Here is a 19177-nt window from a genome sequence, read left to right on the forward strand (position 1 = left end):
AGGGGCGTGGCCTCATTGGGAGGGGCGTGGCCTCACGGGGGGGGCGTGGCCTCACGGCGGGGCGTGGCCTCATTGGGAGGGGCGTGGCCTCACGCGGCGGGGGCGTGGCGTCGCCTCGGGGGGGAGGCTCGCTGCGTGGGGGTGTGCCCAAGGGGGGGGTGGGCTTCTGACGTCACTGTGGGCGTGGCTCCGCCCGCGGCGCGGGGCGCGCTGGGAGTTGTAGTCCCGCGGGGGCGGGGCCTTCCCGCCGTGCACCGCGCTGGGGGAGGGGGAGGGGGAGGGGGAGGCGCGTCCCCGTGCGCGTCCCCGCGGCCGTGGCCGGTGCCCGGCGCGTGCCCGGCGCCATGACGCTGTTCCACTTCGGGAACTGCTTCGCCCTGGCTTACTTCCCCTACTTCATCACCTACAAGTGCAGCGGGCTGTGCGTGCGGGCGGGGGGCGCTGGGAGGCGCTGGGCCTTACTGGGAGTGGACCGGGAGGGACTGGGAGGGCGCTGGGAGGGGACTGGGGGGCGCTGGGAGGGACTGGGAGGGGACTGGGGGGCGCTGGGCCTTACTGGGAGAGCGCCCGGAGGGAATGGGAGGGGACTGGGGGGCACTGGGCCTTACTGGGAGGGAGTGGGAAGGGACTGGGGGGCACTGGGAGGGACTGGGGAGAGACTGGGGGTCTCTGGGCCTTACTGGGAGGGACTGGAATGGACTGGGAAAGGGCTGGGGGAGACTGGGCGGTTGTACTGGGAGGGAGTAGGGGGGGACTTCAGGGGAAATGGGAGGGACTGGGGGAGACCGGGTTGTACTGGGAAGGGGGCAGGAGCACTGGAGGGGGACCAGGAGGGACTGGTGCGTACTGGGAGGCGGCTAAGAGGGAGTGGGGAGGGACTGGGAGGCACTGGGTTGCACTGGGAGGGATGGGAGGAGGGGATTAGAGGAGATTGGGAGGGACTGGGGGGCACTTGGGAAGGTTGGGGTGCCCTCGGAGGGAGGTGCGAGTAGGGATGCTGTAGGACTGGGGTATACTGGGAGGAGACTGGGGCAAACTGGGGACACAGGGAAGGGCACACGGGTAAACTGGGACGCACTGGGGGAAAGCAGAGGGGCACTGGGGGGGGGGGGGGGGACATGAGGGCATTGGGGGGAACTGGGCATCCCGAGGGGCTCCTGGGCGGGCTTGGGGGGGCTGTTACTGGTGAGCACTGGGACGTACTGGGATTTACTGGTCCTGCGCACCGCAGCTCGGAGTACAGCGCCTTCTGGCGCTGTGTGCAGGCGGGAGCCACCTACCTGCTGGTGCAGCTGGGGAAGGTGAGGCCGGCTCCCTTGGGCCGGGGGCGGGCGCGGGGGGGTCCCTGGGGGCCTGGAGGACCCCCCCCCCGAATTTTGAGACCCCCCCAACCCCCTCTTTCCCCCCCCCCCCAGATGCTGTTCCTGGCCACCTTCTTCCCCACCTGGGAGGGTCCCTCAGGCGGCTACGACCTGGTGGGGGTAAGTCGGGGGGGGGCTATAAGGGAAAAGGGGGGTCGTGCCCCCCCCCCCCCATACGTTGTGCCCCCCCCCTGTGATTTGTGTGCCCCTCCCCCAGGAGTTCCTGAAGGCCACGGTGGACGTGGCCGACCTGGGGGGGCTGCAGCTGGCGCTGGGCCGGGGCGCGGGGAAGGGGGAGCACCGCATCCTGGTGGCCGCCATGGGCTGGGCCACGGCCGAGCTGCTCACGTCCCGGTGCGTGGCGGGGGCTATAGGGGGGCTGCGGGGACGTATGGACATCTATAAGGGTCTGGGGGGGGGGGGCTGTATGGGACCCCGTGGGGGGCTATAGGGGATTGTTAGGGTTGGAGGAGGCTTAAAGGGGGGTGGTGAGGGGGCTGTGGGGAGGACTGGAGGGTTGTGAGGGGATCTATAGGGGGTTTTGGTACCTATAGGGTGGCTATAAGAGCTTGTAGAGGCATATGGGGTCCTTCGGGAGGGTTACGGGGAGGGCTATAGGGGCTTTTGGAGCCTATAGGGTGGCTGTAACAGTCTATAGGGGCTCGCAGAGCAATATGGGGCCCTTTAGGAGGGGCTATGGGGGGGTCTATAGGGGATTTTGGAGCCTATAGGGTGGCTGTAACAGTCTATAGGGGCTCGCAGAGCAATATGGGGCCCTTTAGGAGGGGCTATGGGGGGGGTCTATAGGGGATTTTGGAGCCTATAGGGTGGCTGTAACAGTCTATAGGGGCTCGCAGAGCAATATGGGGCCCTTTAGGAGGGGCTATGGGGGGGGTCTATAGGGGATTTTGGAGCCTATAGGGTGGCTGTAACAGTCTATAGGGGCTCGCAGAGCAATATGGGGCCCTTTAGGAGGGGCTATGGGGGGGGTCTATAGGGGATTTTGGTGCCTATAGGGTGGGTGTAAGGCCCTATAGGAGTCTGTAGTGGAATATGGGGCCCTTTGGGGGGGAGTGGGGGGCATCTATAGGGACCTGGGGGCATCTGTATAGGGACCTGTGATGGATGTGGGAGATGCGGGGGGGTGCTATAGGGGGCTGGGGGGGTTCTATAGGGGACTGGGGGGGGGGCTACGGGGGGGTTTGGGGCACGTTCCTAAGGTTTTGGGTCCCCCCCACCCAGCTGCGTCCCGTTGTGGGTGGGGGCGCGTGGCATCGAGTTTGACTGGCGCCACGTGCAGATGGGGCTGGACTCCAACATCAGCCTGGTAAGGGGGGGGGCTTTTTTTTGGGGGGGGGGGGCGGGCAGGAATCCCCTTTTATTGCAGGGGGGGGGGGGGGGGCATCTGCCCCAGGGATGGGGGGGGGACAGGGGGCAAATGGGGAGGGCAAAGGGGCAGGGGAAGTGCCCCTGGGGGGGGTTATTGTCCTTGGGGGGGGGGGGCGATTATTGCCTCTTGGGGGTGGGTTATTGCCTTTGGGGGGAGCTGTTATTGCCCCTAGGGGGGTTTATTACCCTTGGGGCTGGGTTATTGCCCCTGGGGGGGGATTTATTGCCCCTGGGGGGGATTTATTGCCCCTGGGGGGGATTTATTGCCCCTGGGGGGGTGTTATTGCCCCCCCCCCCGGTGATGTTGCCCCCCCCCCAGGTGCGCCACGTGGCGGCAGCAGCACTGCTCTGGGCCTCGGGGCGCCACGACCTCCCCCCCCGCCTGCGCCTGCCCCTGGGGGGGCTTCTGGTGGCCGCCGCCTACGAGGGCTTCCTCACCGGGTGGGCGGGGCTTGAAGGGGGCGGGGCTTGAAGGGGGCGGGGCTTGAAGGGGGCGGGGCTCAAAGGGAACGGACTCAAAGGGCATGGCTTAAAGGGGGCGGGGCTTAAAGGGGGCGGGGCTTAAGGGGGGCGGGGCTTAAAGGGGGCGGGGCTCGAAGGGGGCGGGGCTTAAAGGGGTGCTTAAAGGGGGCGGGGCTTAAAGGGTGCTTAAAGGGGGCGGGGCTCGAAGGGGGCGGGGCTCGAAGGGGGGCGGGGCTCGAAGGGGGGCGGGGCTCGAAGGGGGGCAGGGCTTAAAGGGGTGGGGCTTAAAGGGAGGGGCTTGAAGGGGGCGGGGCTTAAAGGGGGCGGGGCTTAAAGGGGGCGGGGCTTAAAGGGGGCGGGGCCTGGGGAGAATCAGGGGGCAGGGCTTCTTTGGTGGGGTGGGGCTTCCGTGGGGGGGCGGGGCTTCCTCGTTGGGGGCGGGGCTTCCGGGGGTGGGCGGGGCTTATGCGGGGGCTGGAGCTTCTGCTGGGGGTGGGCGGAAGCGGGGGGGGGGGCGTGTCTCCGTAGGGGAGGGGCCTTGGGGCGGGGCTTGAGGGAGGGAGGTGGCTCCAGGGCCCAATAGGAAAAGGGAGGGGCGTGGGGGCGGGGCTTGTAAAGGGGGGCGGGGCTTGAAAAGGGGGGGCGGGGCTTGAGGAAGGGGAGGCGGGGCTTGAGGAAGCGGGTGGGGCCTACAAGTTCACCCTGGGGGGCCTCGGTGGGGATGGGCGGGGGCCTTGCCCCCCCCCCCGGAGGGGGCATGCCCCACTGAGGCCCCGCCCCTTTTCCCGCAGGTGGGCGGGGCAGGCGCTGGCGCTGGGGCCCTGGGGGGCGCTGGGGGTGCGGGCGCTGGGGGCGGCGGCGCTGGGGCTGGGGGCGCTGCGGCTGCTGGTGCCCCTCCTGCCCCCCCCCTGAATAAAGCCTGCGGTGTCTCTGACTCCTTTATTGTCACGCTGGGGGGGGGGGGGGGGGGGGACAGGTTTTGGGGAGGGGTCCCAGAGTTTGGGGGGGGGGGTGTCCTGGAGGGGGTCCTGGTCTCCTGGGGGGGGGTCCTGGTGTCCTGGAGGGGGGCATCCTGGAGTTCTGGGGTGGGTCCCAGTGTCCCAGGGGGCGTCCTGGAGTCCTGGGGGGGGGTCCCGGTGTTGTGGGGGGGTCCAAGTGTCCTTGGGGGGGGACATGGATGCCCCCGTGCCCCTTGCGGGGTGGCAGCCTCAGTAGTAGAGCTCACGATCCCACCAGCCTGGGGGGAAAAAGGGGGTGAGGGGGGGTCCTGGGACCCCAAGGGGGGTTACAGGGCCCCCGGGGGGGGGGTACAGGACCCCCGGGGGGGCACAGGACCCCTGCTGGGGGGAACTGACTCCCTGGGTGCCGCCGCACGCCCAGCTTGCGGATCTCGTCGTAGATGAGGATGAGGAGGCCGAAGGGCATGGGCACGAACCACCACTGGAACCTGCAGGGAGGGGTCGCTCAGGGTATGCCTGTTTTTTTAGGGGGGGGGACACAACATACCGTGGGGGGGGGGGGGGGGCCCACCGGATGGGCATGAAGTTGAAGATGTTGGGCATCCCGGGGCAGTAGCAGAGGAAGCAGCCGATGGACACCTGGAAGACGATGGCGATCACCAGGATGTGGTTCCTGCCGGGACACGGAGGGGGGGTGGGTGTAAGACAGGGCCCCTATAGCCCCCATGGGTGCTGCTGGGCCCCTATAGCCCCCGTAGGCACCGGAAGAGGCCCTGCTGCAGCAGGGAGAGGCGCCGGGTCTTGCGGATGAGGACGTCGGCGATCTGGCACATCTCGATGCTGATGAAGAAGACGGTGTAGCATGTGTACTGCTGGTAGCGGCGCTGCTCGAAGGTCTGTGGGGAGACCGGAGAGAGGCCATATAGGGCCATGTGGGGCTGTATGGAGGCGTATGGGGCTGCATGGGGACCATATAGGGGCTGTATGGGGCCATATGGAGTTGTATAGGGGCTGTATGGGGCTATATGGGGGCTGTATAGAGCCATAAGGGGCTGTATAGGGGCTGTATGGGGATGTATGGGGGTTCTATGGGACAGTATGGAGCCATATGGAGCTATACAGGGGCTGTATGGGGCCATAGAGGGGCCATATGGGGCTGTGTGGGGCCCTATAGGGGCCATATGGGGACCACGTGGGGGCGTTTAGGGGCCATATGTGGCCACAGGGGGCTGTATAGGGGCCATATGAGGACATGTGGGGCTGTATGGGGGCTGTATAGGGCCATATGGGGGCCGCACGCACCCACTGCTGCCCGTAGCTGTCCTGCAGCTCCTGCTCGTGCGTGTCCTCCCAGCGCGGGCGCAGCCCCAGGCAGAGCAGCGGCCACCAGCCCTCCTGCGCCATGGCCACGAAGTAGTCGGTGAAGCCGGCGAACGACTGGATGGCGCCTGCAGGGACGGCGGGCACGCTGTCTGTGTCCCCCCCACACCACCCCCCTACCTCCGGGGGGGTCCGGGCCACTCCCCCGCCAGCTCGGGGACCCCCCCCGCCCTCACCGATCTGGAAGTAGGAGTAGGCAGCCAGGGGCTCGTTCACCAGGCGGTCGCGCCGGGGGTTGCGCGGCTTCAGGTGCATGATGTCGCTCTCGGCGCGCTCGTAGGCCAGGGACACCGAGGGGAACTGCGGGGACATTGGGGACATCGGTGGGCGAGTGTCGGGGACGCCGGGTGGCAGGGACGCCGGGGACACGGGCACTCACGATGTCGGTGCAGAGCTCGATGAAGAGGATGGTGATGCAGCCCAGCGGCAGCGGCACGCTGGCCGTGATGTAGATGAGGTAGGGCGTCAGCTCGGGGATGTTCTTGGTCAGCGTGTAGGCGATGGACTTCTTCAGGTTGTCGAAGATCAGGCGGCCTTTGGGGGGGGGGGTGGCGGGGTCAGCTCAATGTCCCTCGTCCCCCCCCCCCAGATTTTTGTGTCCCCCTCCCCGTGTCCCACCTTGCTCCACGCCGGTGACAATGGAGGCGAAGTTGTCATCCAGCAGGATCATGTCGGCCGCGTTCTTGGCGGCGTCGGAGCCAGCGATGCCCATGGCCACCCCGATGTCGGCGCGCTTGAGCGCTGGGGAGTCGTTCACCCCGTCCCCCGTCACTGCCACGATGGCGCCCTGGGGACACGGACTTGGGGACACCAGCCGGGGGGGTGCTGGGCCGCACCCAATGTCCTCCCAGTGCCCCCGAACCCACCCAACGTCCCCAGATCCCCCAAAGCCTTCGAGTTGTCCCCGTGTCCTCAGCGTCCCCCTATTCCCTGGTGTCCCCCCATGTCCACAGTGCCCCCCCATGTCCCCACCAGCCGCTGGCAGCTCTCCACGATGACAAGCTTCTGCTGCGGTGATGTCCGGGCAAAGACCATCTCCGGGTGGGCGCGCAGGATCCCCTCGAGGACGCCCGGCTCCATGCCAGCCAGCTCGGCCCCCGTCACCACTCGTGCCCGCGCCTGCCTGGGGACACCGGACACTGGGTCCCCCGGTCTGGGTGCTCCCCTGTCACCCCCCAACCCTGGGGACGTCGGGTCCCACCTGGGGTCCACCTGCTCCAGGGGCACCCGCAGCCGTGCCGCCACGTCCTCGGGGGTCTCGCTGCCCTCCGAGATGATGCCGACGGCAGCAGCGATGGCCTTGGCCGTGATGGGGTGGTCACCGGTCACCATGATCACCTGGGGGGGACAAGGGGGACGCTGGCGTGGTCCTGCTGTGCCCTCACATCCCTGTCCCCATGTCCCCCACGTCCCCTGTGTCCCCCCTCCCTTTTTCTCCTCGCTCGTCCCCATCCCCATGTCCCTTCCGTGTCCCCCCCACATCCCCTCCATGTCCCTCCCCAGCCCCTCCGTGTCCCCCCATGTCCCCTCTGTGTCCTCCCCCGTCCTCATTTCCCTCCCCATCCCCTCCATTCCCTTCCCGTCCCCGCTGTCCCCGTGTCCCACCCTGATGCCAGCCGTGCGGCACTTGAGCACGGCGCGGGGCACGGTGGCCCGCGGGGGGTCGATCATGGCCACCAGCCCAGCGAAGCAGAGGCCCACGGCCACCTCGGGCAGCGCCTCGGGGTCCGTCCCCGCCGCCACTGTCCCTGCGGGCAGCCAGCGCGCGCAGAACCCTGGGGACACAGCAGAGACATGGCAGAGACAGGGGGACATGGGAGCACGACCCATTTCCCCCCATGTCCCTATTCCCCCCTCCCAGTCCTATTATGTCCCCCATTCCCTCCCTGTCCCCTTATGTCCCCATGTCTCCCTATGTCCCTACTCCCCCCCCCAGTCCTATTATGTCCCCCATTCCCTCCATGTCCCACTATGTCCACATGTCCCCCCTTGTCCCCGTGTCCCCCCATGTCCCTATTTCCTCTCTCAGTCCTATTATGTCCCCCATTCCCCCATGTCCCCCCATTCCTCCCCATTGTCCCCAATTCCCCCCATACCCCACAATGTCCCCCACATCCCCACACCCCGCCATGTCCCCCTATGTCCCCCACGTCCCCCCGGTGCCACTCACCCAGGACGCGCTCCCCGCGGCCCCCCAGGTCGGCGTAGGCCCCCTCGAAGGCCTCCCGCCACTGGGCGTCGAGCGGCAGCTCCTGCCCCTTGATCATGACGGTGCTGCAGCGCTCCAGCACCCGCTCAGGGGCCCCCTTCAGCACCAGAAGCTGGCGGTCCCCCGCCGTGTGCACCGAGAGCTGCAAGGGTCCCCTCCTGGTCACCTCGACCCACGCCCTGACCGGCACCCCAGGTTGTCCTCCCCCCTCCTTGGTGCCCCGGGAACCCACCTGGAACTTGTTGGTGGAGTTGAAGGGCAGCTCGGCCACCTTGGGGAAGCGTCCCCGTGCCTCCGACACCGTCCCTACCGTCACCTCCGCGAATTTCAGCAGCGCCGTCTCCGAGGCGTCGCCGATGACCTCGCGCTGTGGGAGCGGGGCTTGGTGGTGTCCTCTACAGGGTTCCCGGCCCATAGGACCCTCTAAGCCCACCATGGCCCCACCATGGCCCCTCCATGGCCCCCCCATGGCCCCACCTTAGCCACGGGGACGTTCTCCTGGCCAGACTTGAACTGGGCCCTGTTACAGAGGGTGACGACGCGGCTCAGCAGCGTCCACGTCTCCGATGACTGGTCGAAGCTCTGACCTGGTGGAGGGGACGTGGGTCACTGTGGCGTCCCCACAGAGGTTGACGGAGGGGAGGCGGGCGCCTGACTCACCCGACTGGTCCTCGGTGGTGTCGGCCGTGTGGATCTGGTTGTCGAACCAGAGGTGTGCCACCGTCATGCGGTTCTGGGTGAGGGTCCCGGTCTTGTCAGAGCAGATCACCGAGGTGGAGCCCAGCGTCTCCACCGCCTCCAGGTTCTTCACCACGCAGTTCTTCCGTGCCAGCCGCTTTGCCGTCAGTGAGAGGCAAACCTGGTGCAGGGGCACCCTGTCAGGGCTCTGGGGAACCCTGGAGGTCCTCGAGCCCCCGTGTGATCCTTGGGACCTTCTGGAGCTCCTGTGGTGGCCTTGGAGCCACAGCGACCTCCTGAAGGGCACTTGATACCCACAGACCCACACAACCCCCTTGGGCCCATATGGCACTCACATTTTGTGATGGACCCATGGGGACTTCCTGGGTCTCATGGGATGTCCAAGGACCCACAGGGAGTCCCAGTCCCCTGTAGCACCCATGGGACCCACCCACAGCCCAGGCTGCGCTATAGCCCTTCCCACAATGTCCCAAGCCATACTGTGACAGTGGCCAGCAGCCCCTCGGGGACATAGGCCACGACGATGGCCATGAAGAAGACCATGGCACGGAGGAAGGGGTATCCGATGACCATGGCCACCACGAAGAAGGTGGCGCCGAAGAAGATGGCAAGGCCAGCGATGATGTCAACGAAGTGCTCGATCTCGATGGCGATGGGCGTCTTCTCGTTCTCCACACCCGAGGCCAGGCTGGCGATGCGCCCAATGATGGTCCGGTCACCCGTGTTGATCACCAGCCCCGTGGCGGTCCCTGCAGGGGAAGCCAGGTGTCAGGATGGGGACTGGGTGGGATGTGAGGTGCCTGGGTGACATCTGGCCCACCTTCCAGGCACATGGTGGAGAAGAAGGCGATGTTGCGGGTCTCCAGGGGTGAGTCGTGGGTGCACTCAGGTGACCGCGTCTGCGGCTCAGACTCCCCCGTCAGCGACGAGTTGTCCACCTGGAAAGGGGGGGGAATACGGCTCAGCCAAGGGTACCCAGGCATCCTGGTGCCCATTTCCCCTCCAGCTGACCCATGTGCCTGGGCCCACCTTGCAGCCCTGGGCTGAGATGATGCGGATGTCTGCAGGCACCCGGTCCCCGCCTTTGATCTCCACCAGGTCCCCAACCACCAGCTCGTTGGCGTTGATCTGCAGCTTGTCCCCTTCCCGGATCACTGTGGCTTGCTGCAGGTGACACAGGGACCCTGTGGGATGAGGGACAGGGTCCCATCGCATACCTCAGGGTCCCAGGTCGTGGGTACGCCCCCCCTCACCTGGGGGACGAGGTTCTTGAAGCTGGCAATGATGTTGGTGCTCTTGAACTCCTGGTAGTAGCCAAAGCAGCCAGTGACGACAACAACGGCAATGAGGGCGATGGCGAGGTAAAGCTGGGGGGGTAAGGGAGAGAGGATCAGGCCACAGGACAGCTCCCACAGTGGGATACCCCTCCCAAAACCCACCCCATAGAGGTTGTGAGGACACAGGTGTCCAGGTATCCCCACCAAGGGGGTGGGGGCATCTCCCTGGCCAAGATGGACCCAGGTATCCCTCTGCCCTCAATGTGCCCCAACTCCCCAGAGGGTCCCAGGTGTCCTTACGCCTCCGGAGGGCCCCAGGCACCCATACTCTCTCCCACAAAGGGTCCCTGGTGTCCCCCACCTCCAGCACCACAAGGGACCCAGGCATCCAGGTACCCCCCAGAAGGTCCCAGGAACTTGGGGACTCCCTGGAGCCACCCACATTCCCCTCTCCCAAAGACCCCTGGCTTCCAGGTGTCCCCCCACCAGGTGTCAACCCCCCAGCTATCCGCCCCAGGCCTACGTTGTCAGCGCTGCCGCGATCGCCTTGCCCCTCCTGCACGCCGTAGGCGATGAGGCAAATGGCCGCTGCCACCCACATCAGGCACTGGAGCCCCCCAGCCAGCTGCCGCCCAAACTTGACGCACTCAGGGGTCCCCCGGGGGGGGCGCAGCTCGTTGGGGCCATCCCGCAGCAGCCGCTCAGCCGCCACCGCCCCCACCAGGCCCTGCGGGGGTCAGCATGGTTGTGAGGTCAACAGGGACCATGGGGGTTGTGGGGTTTAAGGGCTGTGGGGTTGGTGGGGTCAACGGGGTTGTTGCGGTCAACGGGGTTGATCAATGGGGTTGAAGGGTTGTGGGGTTGGTGGGATCAACAGGGCTCATGAGGGTCATGGGGTTGATCAATGGGGTTGAAGGGTTGTGCGGTCAGCAGGGTCAACGAGGCTGATTGGGGTCAACATGACAGGTGGGTTAATGGGGTTGTTAGGGTCGGCACGGGTCATAGATCGGGGGCTGCCCACCTTGGTGATGCTGGTGCTGTACTTGGCCTCCAGGTCGGGCAGTTCGAGCTTGTGGTCATCCTGGGGGCACCAGCCTCAGCGCTGACCCCTGGACTCCGCGTCCTCCGGTGTCCCCCCAGTATTGCCCAGTGACTCTACCAGTGCCCTATGGACCTGCCCAGTCCCCTCTTGACCCTTGACCCAATCCTCTCCATTGACCCCTCCCGGTCCCTCCCAGTGACCCAATAACCTTTGTTGACCTCCCAGTCCCACCAGTTGACCTCCCAGTGCCCTCCACTGACCCTCCCTAGTCCCTTACCATTGTCCCCCACTGGTACCCATTCCCTCCCAGTGCCCCATACCACATCCATCTCCTTCTTCATGTCCTCCAGCTGCTCCTTCTTGCGGCGGCCGCGGCCCTTTGGTGCTTTGGGGGGGGCTGGGCCCCGCGGCCCCAGCTCGTAGCTCTCCTGGGGGTCAGGAATTGGGGGTCAGAGGGTCGGCTGGGGTTGGGGGTGGTCCCTCCATCCCTACAGCATCCCACTGCCATCTCTCCCCTCATCTCTTGCCTCCTCCTCTCCCTCCGGGTGTCCTGCTGTCTGTCCCTCCATCCACCTGGCCCTCTGTCCATCCATTCTTCCCTCTCATGGCCCATTTCCGGCCCACAGCCCATCTCCATCTCTCTCCATCTCCATCTCCATCTCCATTTACCCCATGTCTCCTGCGCCCCCAGCCCTCACCTCCTTCCCCATGGCGGCTCCTGGTAGCTCCCAGCAGCTCCCAGTGGCTCCCAGTCTGCTCCCGACCTCCCCTTATAGCCCCGGGAACCGCCCCAAGGTGACCTCGCCCTGAGTCCCTCCTGCTGCGGGGGGGGCATTGGGTGCCCGGGTCCCCTTGGAGGGATGGTGGGGGCAGGGGCCAGGATGCCTGGGTCCCCCCTGTGCTCGCTGAGGGGCTCCTCCCTGAATCCCCTGGGGGCAGAGGGATGTGGGGCTGCCTCACTGAGGAGCAGGGAGCCTGGGTCCCCTGGAAATTAGGGTTGGGGTCCCCTTGGTGTTGGGATCGGGGTGGGGGCAGCAGGAAGCTGGGGTTCGTGGGGGACACTGAGGGACACCTGGGTCCCTTGGGGGGGGGGCAGCAGGGTGGGCTCCCAGACACCAGGGTCCCCCCCCGAGCCCAGCTGCCCTCAGAGTGCCCTTGGTGCTCTTGCCCCCCCCCCCCCTCCCCCCTCCCCCCTTATCAGTTGCTTTCTTATCAGCCTGGGGAGGGACGGATGCTGGGTCCTACCTGTCACTTGTTAATGGTTAATTACTGATAGCTTATCAGCCTCCTCCTGGTGCCTCTGGGAGGGGGGCAGTGGGGGGCATTTAGGGGTCCTGGAGAGGTTTTTGGGGACCCAGGTGGTGTGGGGGTACCCCCCTGAAGTGCCCCTGGGGGACTGGGCTCCTGTCATGCCCCTCTCTGCCCCCATGCTTCCCCCCAAGGGAACTGAGAGCATCTGGGCTCCCATGCTGCCCTGCTCGGCTCCCCGGGGAACCCCAGCAGCTGGGCTCCCAGCAGGCCCTGCGAGGTGGGGGGGGGGGATGTTAATGGCAGAAGGCTGTGGGGGTCACGGAGACCCCTTTGGGCAGGGGGCCTATGGGGTGGCACTTGGGGTAGGGGGCCTATGGGGTGGCACCAGGGGAGCCTGTGAGGTGGTTCCAGTGACACCCAGACCCCTGGGTCCCCCTGGGGCTGGGGGGGGGTCTGTGGGGTGGCCCCCAGGACTCCTTGGGCGGGGGGGGGGTCTATGGGGAGGCCCCCAGAACCCTGGGACCCCTAGGGTTGGGGGGTCTGGGGGGTGGCCCCCAGACCTCTCCCTTCCCTTTAGAGCCACGTGTGTACGGGGAAGCCCCGACAGCAACCGAGCCCCCTGGAGAAGGGGGAAGGAAGTGGGCTCGGCTGCCTTTGAGCGGGGGAGGATGTTGGCACCCGGACGCTTGGGCCCCCCCAGTGCCCCAAAGGGGCGGGGAGTGGGGATGGGGCCAAACGCAGACACTGGGCACCCCAAACGCCTGGGTCCCCCAAACTCCTGGGTCTCCCCCCCCTGCAGCAGCTTTGGTCTCCCCAGCCATGCGGTTCTTCATCTGCCTCTTCTTCCTCATCCCAGGTAGGAACTGAGGGGGGCATGGGGGCATTTGGTGGGGAAGTGGGGCCCCGAAAATGGAGGCGGGTCCTGGGGGAGATGGACAGGGGGGCTCCACACTGCTCCAGGGGACCCTGGTGGACAGGGTCCCCACCTGGCAGTGCTGCGGGCGGGGTGCCAGCTCCGGGGTCCCTGCTGCCCTTGGCAGGTGCTGCCCCAGCCTCCTGCCCGAAGCCGGTGACGGGCCCGGAGGAGGTGGTGGCTGGGCTGGGCTCCTGCGTCCTCATCCCCTGCCGCTACAACTTGTGCCAGGCGGGACCCGGCACCCGCCTGCCCGCCCTGCGCTGGCTGCAGAAGCCTGTCTACGACCACGGCCGCCGCGACTACCTGGGGGGGCTGCTGGTGAGCACCAGCACTGGTGCCACCAGCTCCAGGGCCAGGATAGGGGTCGCGGGGCCCCCCCACGCTCCCTCTGCCGACACCGCCTCTGGGGAGGGGGACTGCAGCCTGGTCCTGTCCCATGTCCGAGCGGAAGATGCCGGTGAATACGGGCTGCGGCTGGAGGCCAACGGCACCCGCCCTAACCGTGACCTGCGCTGGTTCCACAAAGTTGTCCTCAACGTCACTGGTAGGGACCGGCTGCCCGCTCTGCCCCCCGCTCTGCCCCCATTGTTGCAACCAACCCTACACTGGTGCCTCTTGCAGATGCTCCCCCTGCTCCCCGCCTCTGGCCAGACCCGCAACACCTCACCGAAGGGCGCATAACCACCCTGGGGTGCTGGGTGCCCCCTGCCTGCCCTGAGGACACTGTCGCCCTTGCCTGGGATGGGCCAGCCTCCAGAGTGGCAGGGGCAAAAGTGCAACCCTGGACCCCTCCAGACCTCACTGTGTTCCCCCCGGCCACTGGCATCAGCTTGGACTTCAACCCCACCTGGTACCATGACAAGTCCAACCTCAGCTGCCTCCTGCGGGGGGCTGATGGGAAGACTGTGGCCCAGACAACCCGCCAGCTCCAGGTCCACTGTGAGACTTGGGGGGGGGTGTGTGCGTATGTGCATCCCTAGGGGGTCCTGGGGTGGCTGGGGGGGGGGGGAGAGGGGGGCGGGGTTCAGTGGTGATATGTGTTTGTGCTCTTTGTGGGCCAAGAGAGGTCCCTAGGATGAATGTTCTGGGGATCAACAGGGGGCTGAGGGGATCCCTCAAAGGTCCCGTGGGGACCCTCCAGGGTGTTCTGGAGGGATTCTGGAGGTTTCTGGGGTGTCTGTAGGGTTCTGGGGGTGTGCATAGGGCTTGTACTGCTCCATACTGGTCCGTACTGGTCCCACCAGATGCTCCGCGGGATGTACGGGTGGAGGTGATGCCGATGTCCCCAGTCCACGAGGGCCGGCAGGTGACGCTGAGCTGCCACGACTCCGCCAACCCCCCATCCTTCGCCTATTCCTGGAGCCTGAATGGCCTGGTGCTGCCCTCCAGAATGGACAAGGTCCTCCTGCAGTCAGTCCAGGTCCACGATGGCGGTGCCTACCACTGCCATGCCACCAACATTGTGGGGACGATTGCGTCCCATCCCACCATCCTCGAGGTCTACTGTGAGTAGGACAAGGTGGTGGCACGGGAGGGGGTGGTGGTGATTGTATTGGGGGGGGCACAATAGCTGTCAATGACCCCTAGACCCACCCCTTGACCAACCTGTCAATCATCCATAGCCCCACCCCTTGAGGAAGCTCTGTCATCTCTAGCCCCATCCTTTGGGGTCCCACTGCCCATCATTGCTGGCTTCACCCTTTCCAAGACACCTGCCCATCTCACCTCCCCTTGTCCCAGGAGACACCTGACAATTCCCCTTCGCTCCTCCCCTTTCTGTCCATGTGGGCGTGGCTATCCTACCACTGCCCCCAACCAATATGGCTGTCCCTAGATGCCCCGCGGGATGTGCGGGTGGAGGTAACGTCCCCTGTCCATGAGGGCTGGGAAGTGACGCTGAAGTGCCGCGACTCTGCCAACCCCCCGTCCCGCACCTATGCCTGGAGCCTGGAAGGCCAGATCCTGCCTCACAGCTCAGCCCAGCTCCGTCTGTGGCCAGTCCGGGAAGCGGACGGTGGCTCCTACCGCTGTCAGGCCACCAATGTCATAGGGACGGCTGATTCCCCCCCAACTCTCCTTGAGGTCTACTGTGAGTGAGGCAAGATGGTGGTACAGGTGGGGGGTGGCCTAGATGGCCATGGGGCAGTCGGGGTGGTGGTAGGGGTGGCCTAGATGGCTGTGGAGCAGTCATGGTGGTGGTAGGGGTGGCCTAGATGGCCACAAGGTAGTCAAGGTGGTAGTAGGTGTGGTCTAGATGGCCCCGGGGCATCTAAGGTGGTAGTAGGGGTGGTGTAGATTGCCATGGAGCTGTCAGGGTGGTAGTAGGGGTGGCCTAGATGGCCACAAGGTAGTCAGGGTCGTGGAAGGGGTGGCCTATATGGCCATGAGGTAGTTGGGGTGATAGTAGGGGTGGCCTAGATGGCCACGGGGAGGCTGAGGTGATGGTAGGGGTGGCTTAGATGCCCCTGGGGTTCCCTGCCTTAACCCCACTGCCCCACACCAGACCGGCCCAGGAATGCCACCCTGACGGTGCTGACCCCCCTGCCGGTGCTGGCGGGGACCCATGTATCGCTGCACTGTGAGCTTGGCCTGGCCCACCCGCCTCCGTCCACCATCCAATGGCTGCGCAACGACCGCCATGAGGCCAACACCATCGGCCCCACCTTCAGCTTCATCGCCGAGCCCACCCGAGCCAGCACCTACCGCTGCGTTGGCCAAAACGTCGCTGGCTCCACCCAATCCCCGCCCCTTGCTGTCATCGTCTGGTGTGAGTGGTGGTTTCGAGACACCCCCCAGTCAACACCGGGCTCCCCGTGGGACTTTGTGCCCTCGTGCTTTGTGCCTCCCTGTTGCCGTTCTGCCCCCCAGTGGTGGTTTTGAGCCCCTAAAATGACCGTTTGGGGTTCTTCAACACCACGTGAAGGTTTCAAGCCCTGTCATGGCAGTTTTGAGACACTCCCCCCCCAGCCCTAAATGATGGTTTCATTGCCCCTCTCCCCCCCTTGCCATTTTGTGAGTGCTCAAGGGACAGTTGTGATCTCCCAGTCACTGTTTCAACGCCCCCAAAATGTTGGTTTCTCTCCCTGCAGATCCTCCCCAGGCTGCTTGGGTGCGGCAGAGCCCCAGGGGAGAGCTGGTGGCTGGGAGAGGCCCGGTTCGGCTGCGCTGCGAGGCTGGGGTGGCCGAGCCCCCCCTCTACAACATCAGCTGGTTCAAGGGGGGAGAGCGGCTGCCAGCCTCCGGCCCCAACCTGCTGCTGCCCGGTCCTGAGCCCGCCGATACTGGCACCTACATCTGCGAGGTCCGAAATGTCGCAGGGGCTGCCCGCAGCGCCCCCACCACCCTCAACATTCTCTGTGAGTTACAACCCCCCCCCCCCCGGGGTCTGGGTGAGGGACCCCCAAAGGTCCCCCAAAGGGACCCAGGCAACCCCAGGGTCTGGGTGAGGGACCCTGACACCTCCAAAGTGACCTAGGGGACCCCAGGGTGTAGGTGAGGGACCCCAACACCCCCCTGAGACCCAGTGGGACCCTAATGCCCCCAGTGGGACCCTGGTGGCCATGCCCCCCACCGGGGAGCTGGGTCCCCAGGCACTGATGCTGGGTACAGTTGGGCCACGGTCGGTGGAGCTTGTGCCGGAGCCAGGAGAGGACGTGTATGAGATGACCAGCGTGGCCCTGCACTGCCGCGTGTCTGCCCAGCCCCTGCCCGATGCCTTTGAGTGGTTTCGTGATGGTCGAACCCTGGGCCGGGCCTCCAAGGACCTGTGGGTGCTGCGTGCCGTGGGCATCCAAGCATCTGGGCGCTACCGCTGCCGCGCCACCAACTCCATCGCCTCTGCCGACTCCCCTGATGTCACCATCACAGTCTACTGTAAGGGATACGGACTCCCTTGGGATGCCTTTGGGACACCCTCCTGGCCTGGGTGGCTGGGAAGGATGCGGGTGTCTTCATCTTCCTGTTGCCTCTCCCTTGTAGACACCAGGGCCACCATCCTGCGAAAGACCTTCCTGGGCCTCGGTGTGGGGCTGAGCAGCCTCCTGCTGCTGGGCACCCTTGGGTGCTTCCTCCGCCGCCGGTGAGACTGAGCACCCGGGTGTCCAATCGTCACTGCTGCTCCCTGGCTACCTGGCTGCTCCTGGGGCCCCCAGGTGCCACCGCGTCAACCCCAGGGGACCCAGCTACCCAAGTGTCCCTGCAGGTGGCAGCGGCAGATGGCAGCTGATGAGGAGCCAGTCGTGGAGCCATCAGGGACCTTCTTCCTCCGCAACAAAAAGGTACCAGACCCCTTCCCGGCCATGGCCAACTGGGTCACTCTTGGGTCACCCAAGGGCCCACACCCACAGCTGGGTCCCTCCTGCAGCCTCGTCCACCCGCGTCCCCACAGCCACCCCACACTGCTGATGACACCATCAGTTACTCATCACTGGTGTCCCCTCCCGGCTCTGGACCTGTCCCCAGGTAATGTTTCCCCCTCCAGTCTTGCCCTTTCTGGACAGGACACAGGCATCATGGCACCCCTGATTCCCCCCCACCCCCCCTCCCACCCCATTGTTTACTCTTTCCCCATGCAGGGTGCAAGGGGACACTGTGGTCTACAGCATCCTCAAGAGGAACGATGGCGCTGCAAAGGTACCCTTATGTCCCCACCATGTCACCCTGTGTTCCTCCACGCACCCAGTGTCCTTCATACCCCCCAGTAACCTCCACGTCACCCCGTGTCCCATCACATCCACCATCTATCCCCACAGGCCACCGAAGGACCCGACTATGAGAACGTCCCCTCTGGTCCCAGGGGCAGAGCTGGGGACAGGGATGGCGATGGGGACGGGACACTGCTCTATGCTGCTCTGGCGCTGTCCCCCCCAGTGACACCCCAGGAACATGCTGGGGGCATGGGAGACACTGTTGAATACGCAGCCCTGCGGCACTGAGCCCTCGGGGACATGGGGAACATCAGAACAAAGGAAGGTGGCCACCAGGGTGATGTGGGGACATCAGGAAATATCCACTGGGACATGGGCAAAGTGGGGATATGGGGACACAGGACAACGGCCACCACAGAGGACATGGGAACAGGGGACGTGGGGACTCGGGCAAATGACCACCGCAGAGACGTGGTCACAAGGGGAGTCACAGCCAGATGGTGACATTGAGGGCAGGGGGACTCCAGAGCTGTGGCCACTGCAGGGGCATGGCCTCGACCATCGTGACATGTCACCACGGGGGGGGGGTGGGGGGTGGGGGGGTGGGGAGGGACACACATGCAAAACCAATGCCAGGACCACGGCCGCCACTACTGTTGGGCACTTGCCAGGACAGGGCTGTGCTGGGGACATGCTGGGGACATGTCACAGCCACTGAGGGAGCTGCCACCACCAATAAATTCCTCCTCTGGGTTAATTGAGTGTCCCCTCTCCAGCCGTGATGGCTGGTCCCATGGTCACACTGGGGGGGGGGGGGGGGGGGGGGCAGCTGGGGAATGAGAGGAGTGGCAGCCCAGGTCCCTTGGGTGCTGAAGGGCAGGGATGGGGGTATTTATTCTTGTCCGTCCCTCCCCGCTGCTGTCCGTCCATCCGTCTGCTGCCACGGTAGGGTTCATTCTCCTCCTCCTTTTCAACAGCCCCCCCTTGCCCTCTCTCCCAACCTGGGCTCCCCAACCCGGAGTCCTGTCCCCTCCCCTCCCCCTGACCTTCTGGCACCCCCCAGATTACCCTGGAAGCCCCCAGCCACCCTCCTAAGACCTCCACCCCCAACTCAGGGACCTGCTGCCCTGAACCCTGATAGACCCCGACCGCCGTTTGCCACCCCGAGGGAGCCTGAGCAGATTGTGGCCCCCATCGGCTGCCCCATCTCGAGGCCCACCGGATCCCGGCTGCCATGTCGCCCCCCCCCTTTGCCATCAACCACCGCCTGTGCCTGGTGGTCTATGCCGGCGCCTTCACCCTGGGGCTGCCCCTCAACCTGGTGGCCCTGGTGGCCCTGGGGGTGGCAGCGCGGCGCCGGCGTCTGCTGCCCGCTGATGTCCTCCTCCTCAACCTGACCGTGGCCGACCTGGCACTGGTGGCCTCCCTGCCTGTCCGCATGGCTGAGGCTGCCTGGGAGGCCACCTGGAAGCTGCCACCGGCCCTCTGCCCGCTCTTTGTCTTCCTCTTCTTCACCAGCGTCTACCTCACCACTCTCTCCCTCACTGCCCTCAGTGTCGACCGCTACCTCAGCGCTGCCTTCCCTG

At 65.9% G+C, this 19177-nt stretch overlaps 3 protein-coding genes across 12 annotated transcripts; 2 read left to right on the top strand and 1 right to left on the bottom strand.

Moving 5' to 3' along the window:
* The first annotated feature begins 254 nt into the window (after positions 1-254).
* TMEM147 (transmembrane protein 147) lies at positions 255-4146 on the top strand. The gene is made up of 7 exons (XM_080608713.1): positions 255-421; positions 1232-1301; positions 1416-1481; positions 1579-1715; positions 2604-2688; positions 3070-3191; positions 4004-4146. The coding sequence occupies exons 1-7, from the start codon at positions 345-347 to the stop codon at positions 4122-4124; spliced, it is 678 nt and encodes a 225-aa protein (XP_080464839.1). The 5' UTR covers positions 255-344; the 3' UTR covers positions 4125-4146.
* A 136-nt stretch (positions 4147-4282) lies between these two features.
* On the bottom strand, positions 4283-12218 carry ATP4A (ATPase H+/K+ transporting subunit alpha). 9 transcript variants are annotated; one of them, XM_080608722.1, is made up of 23 exons: positions 11477-11974; positions 11099-11206; positions 10758-10817; positions 10260-10463; positions 9713-9826; positions 9489-9623; positions 9280-9397; positions 8940-9208; positions 8421-8619; positions 8238-8347; positions 7993-8127; positions 7722-7902; positions 7157-7326; positions 6753-6889; positions 6524-6674; positions 6170-6338; positions 5931-6085; positions 5728-5851; positions 5474-5619; positions 4934-5067; positions 4743-4844; positions 4568-4659; positions 4283-4449 (listed from the first exon to the last, which is right to left on the bottom strand). In XM_080608722.1, exons 1-23 carry the CDS (start codon positions 11486-11488, stop codon positions 4421-4423), a joined length of 3054 nt encoding a protein of 1017 aa, XP_080464848.1. In that variant the 5' UTR covers positions 11489-11974; the 3' UTR covers positions 4283-4420. The 9 variants fall into 9 exon arrangements, with proteins under 9 accessions (XP_080464848.1, XP_080464845.1, XP_080464841.1 ...); XM_080608719.1 differs by having other exon boundaries at positions 6524-7326; positions 7722-8127; XM_080608721.1 differs by lacking the exon at positions 4283-4449 and having other exon boundaries at positions 4457-4659; positions 5728-6085; positions 7722-8127; positions 11477-11977.
* Positions 12219-12424: 206 nt separating this feature from the next.
* CD22 (CD22 molecule) lies at positions 12425-18804 on the top strand. 2 transcript variants are annotated; one of them, XM_080608725.1, is made up of 13 exons: positions 12425-12885; positions 13368-13489; positions 13567-13884; positions 14190-14450; positions 14780-15034; positions 15449-15712; positions 16035-16301; positions 16555-16818; positions 16924-17023; positions 17147-17222; positions 17309-17406; positions 17520-17577; positions 17697-18804. In XM_080608725.1, exons 1-13 carry the CDS (start codon positions 12698-12700, stop codon positions 17877-17879), a joined length of 2454 nt encoding a protein of 817 aa, XP_080464851.1. In that variant the 5' UTR covers positions 12425-12697; the 3' UTR covers positions 17880-18804. The 2 variants fall into 2 exon arrangements, with proteins under 2 accessions (XP_080464851.1, XP_080464852.1); XM_080608726.1 differs by having other exon boundaries at positions 12434-12885; positions 13070-13489; positions 17697-18800.
* Positions 18805-19177: the final 373 nt, after the last annotated feature.

This window comes from Anser brachyrhynchus, assembly GCF_964034855.1.
Source record: "Anser brachyrhynchus genome assembly, contig: SCAFFOLD_406, whole genome shotgun sequence".
NCBI lineage: Eukaryota > Metazoa > Chordata > Aves > Anseriformes > Anatidae > Anser > Anser brachyrhynchus.

Excerpts from the sequence above, each read along its gene's own strand:
- TMEM147 (XM_080608713.1), top strand. The coding sequence starts at position 345 with ATGACGCTGTTCCACTTCGGGAACTGCTTCGCCCTGGCTTACTTCCCC. Across the intron at positions 1,482-1,578 it reads GCGGCTACGACCTGGTGGGG|GAGTTCCTGAAGGCCACGGT; the intron begins GTAAGTCGGGGG and ends CCCCTCCCCCAG. Across the intron at positions 2,689-3,069 it reads TGGACTCCAACATCAGCCTG|GTGCGCCACGTGGCGGCAGC; the intron begins GTAAGGGGGGGG and ends CCCCCCCCCCAG.
- ATP4A (XM_080608714.1), bottom strand. Across the intron at positions 8,620-8,939 it reads GGCTGCTGGCCACTGTCACA|GTTTGCCTCTCACTGACGGC; the intron begins GTATGGCTTGGG and ends CCCCTGCACCAG. Across the intron at positions 7,327-7,721 it reads CCGCGGGGAGCGCGTCCTGG|GGTTCTGCGCGCGCTGGCTG; the intron begins GTGAGTGGCACC and ends CTGTGTCCCCAG.
- CD22 (XM_080608726.1), top strand. The coding sequence starts at position 12,849 with ATGCGGTTCTTCATCTGCCTCTTCTTCCTCATCCCAG. Across the intron at positions 15,713-16,034 it reads CCTTGCTGTCATCGTCTGGT|ATCCTCCCCAGGCTGCTTGG; the intron begins GTGAGTGGTGGT and ends CTCTCCCTGCAG. Across the intron at positions 16,819-16,923 it reads TGTCACCATCACAGTCTACT|ACACCAGGGCCACCATCCTG; the intron begins GTAAGGGATACG and ends TCTCCCTTGTAG.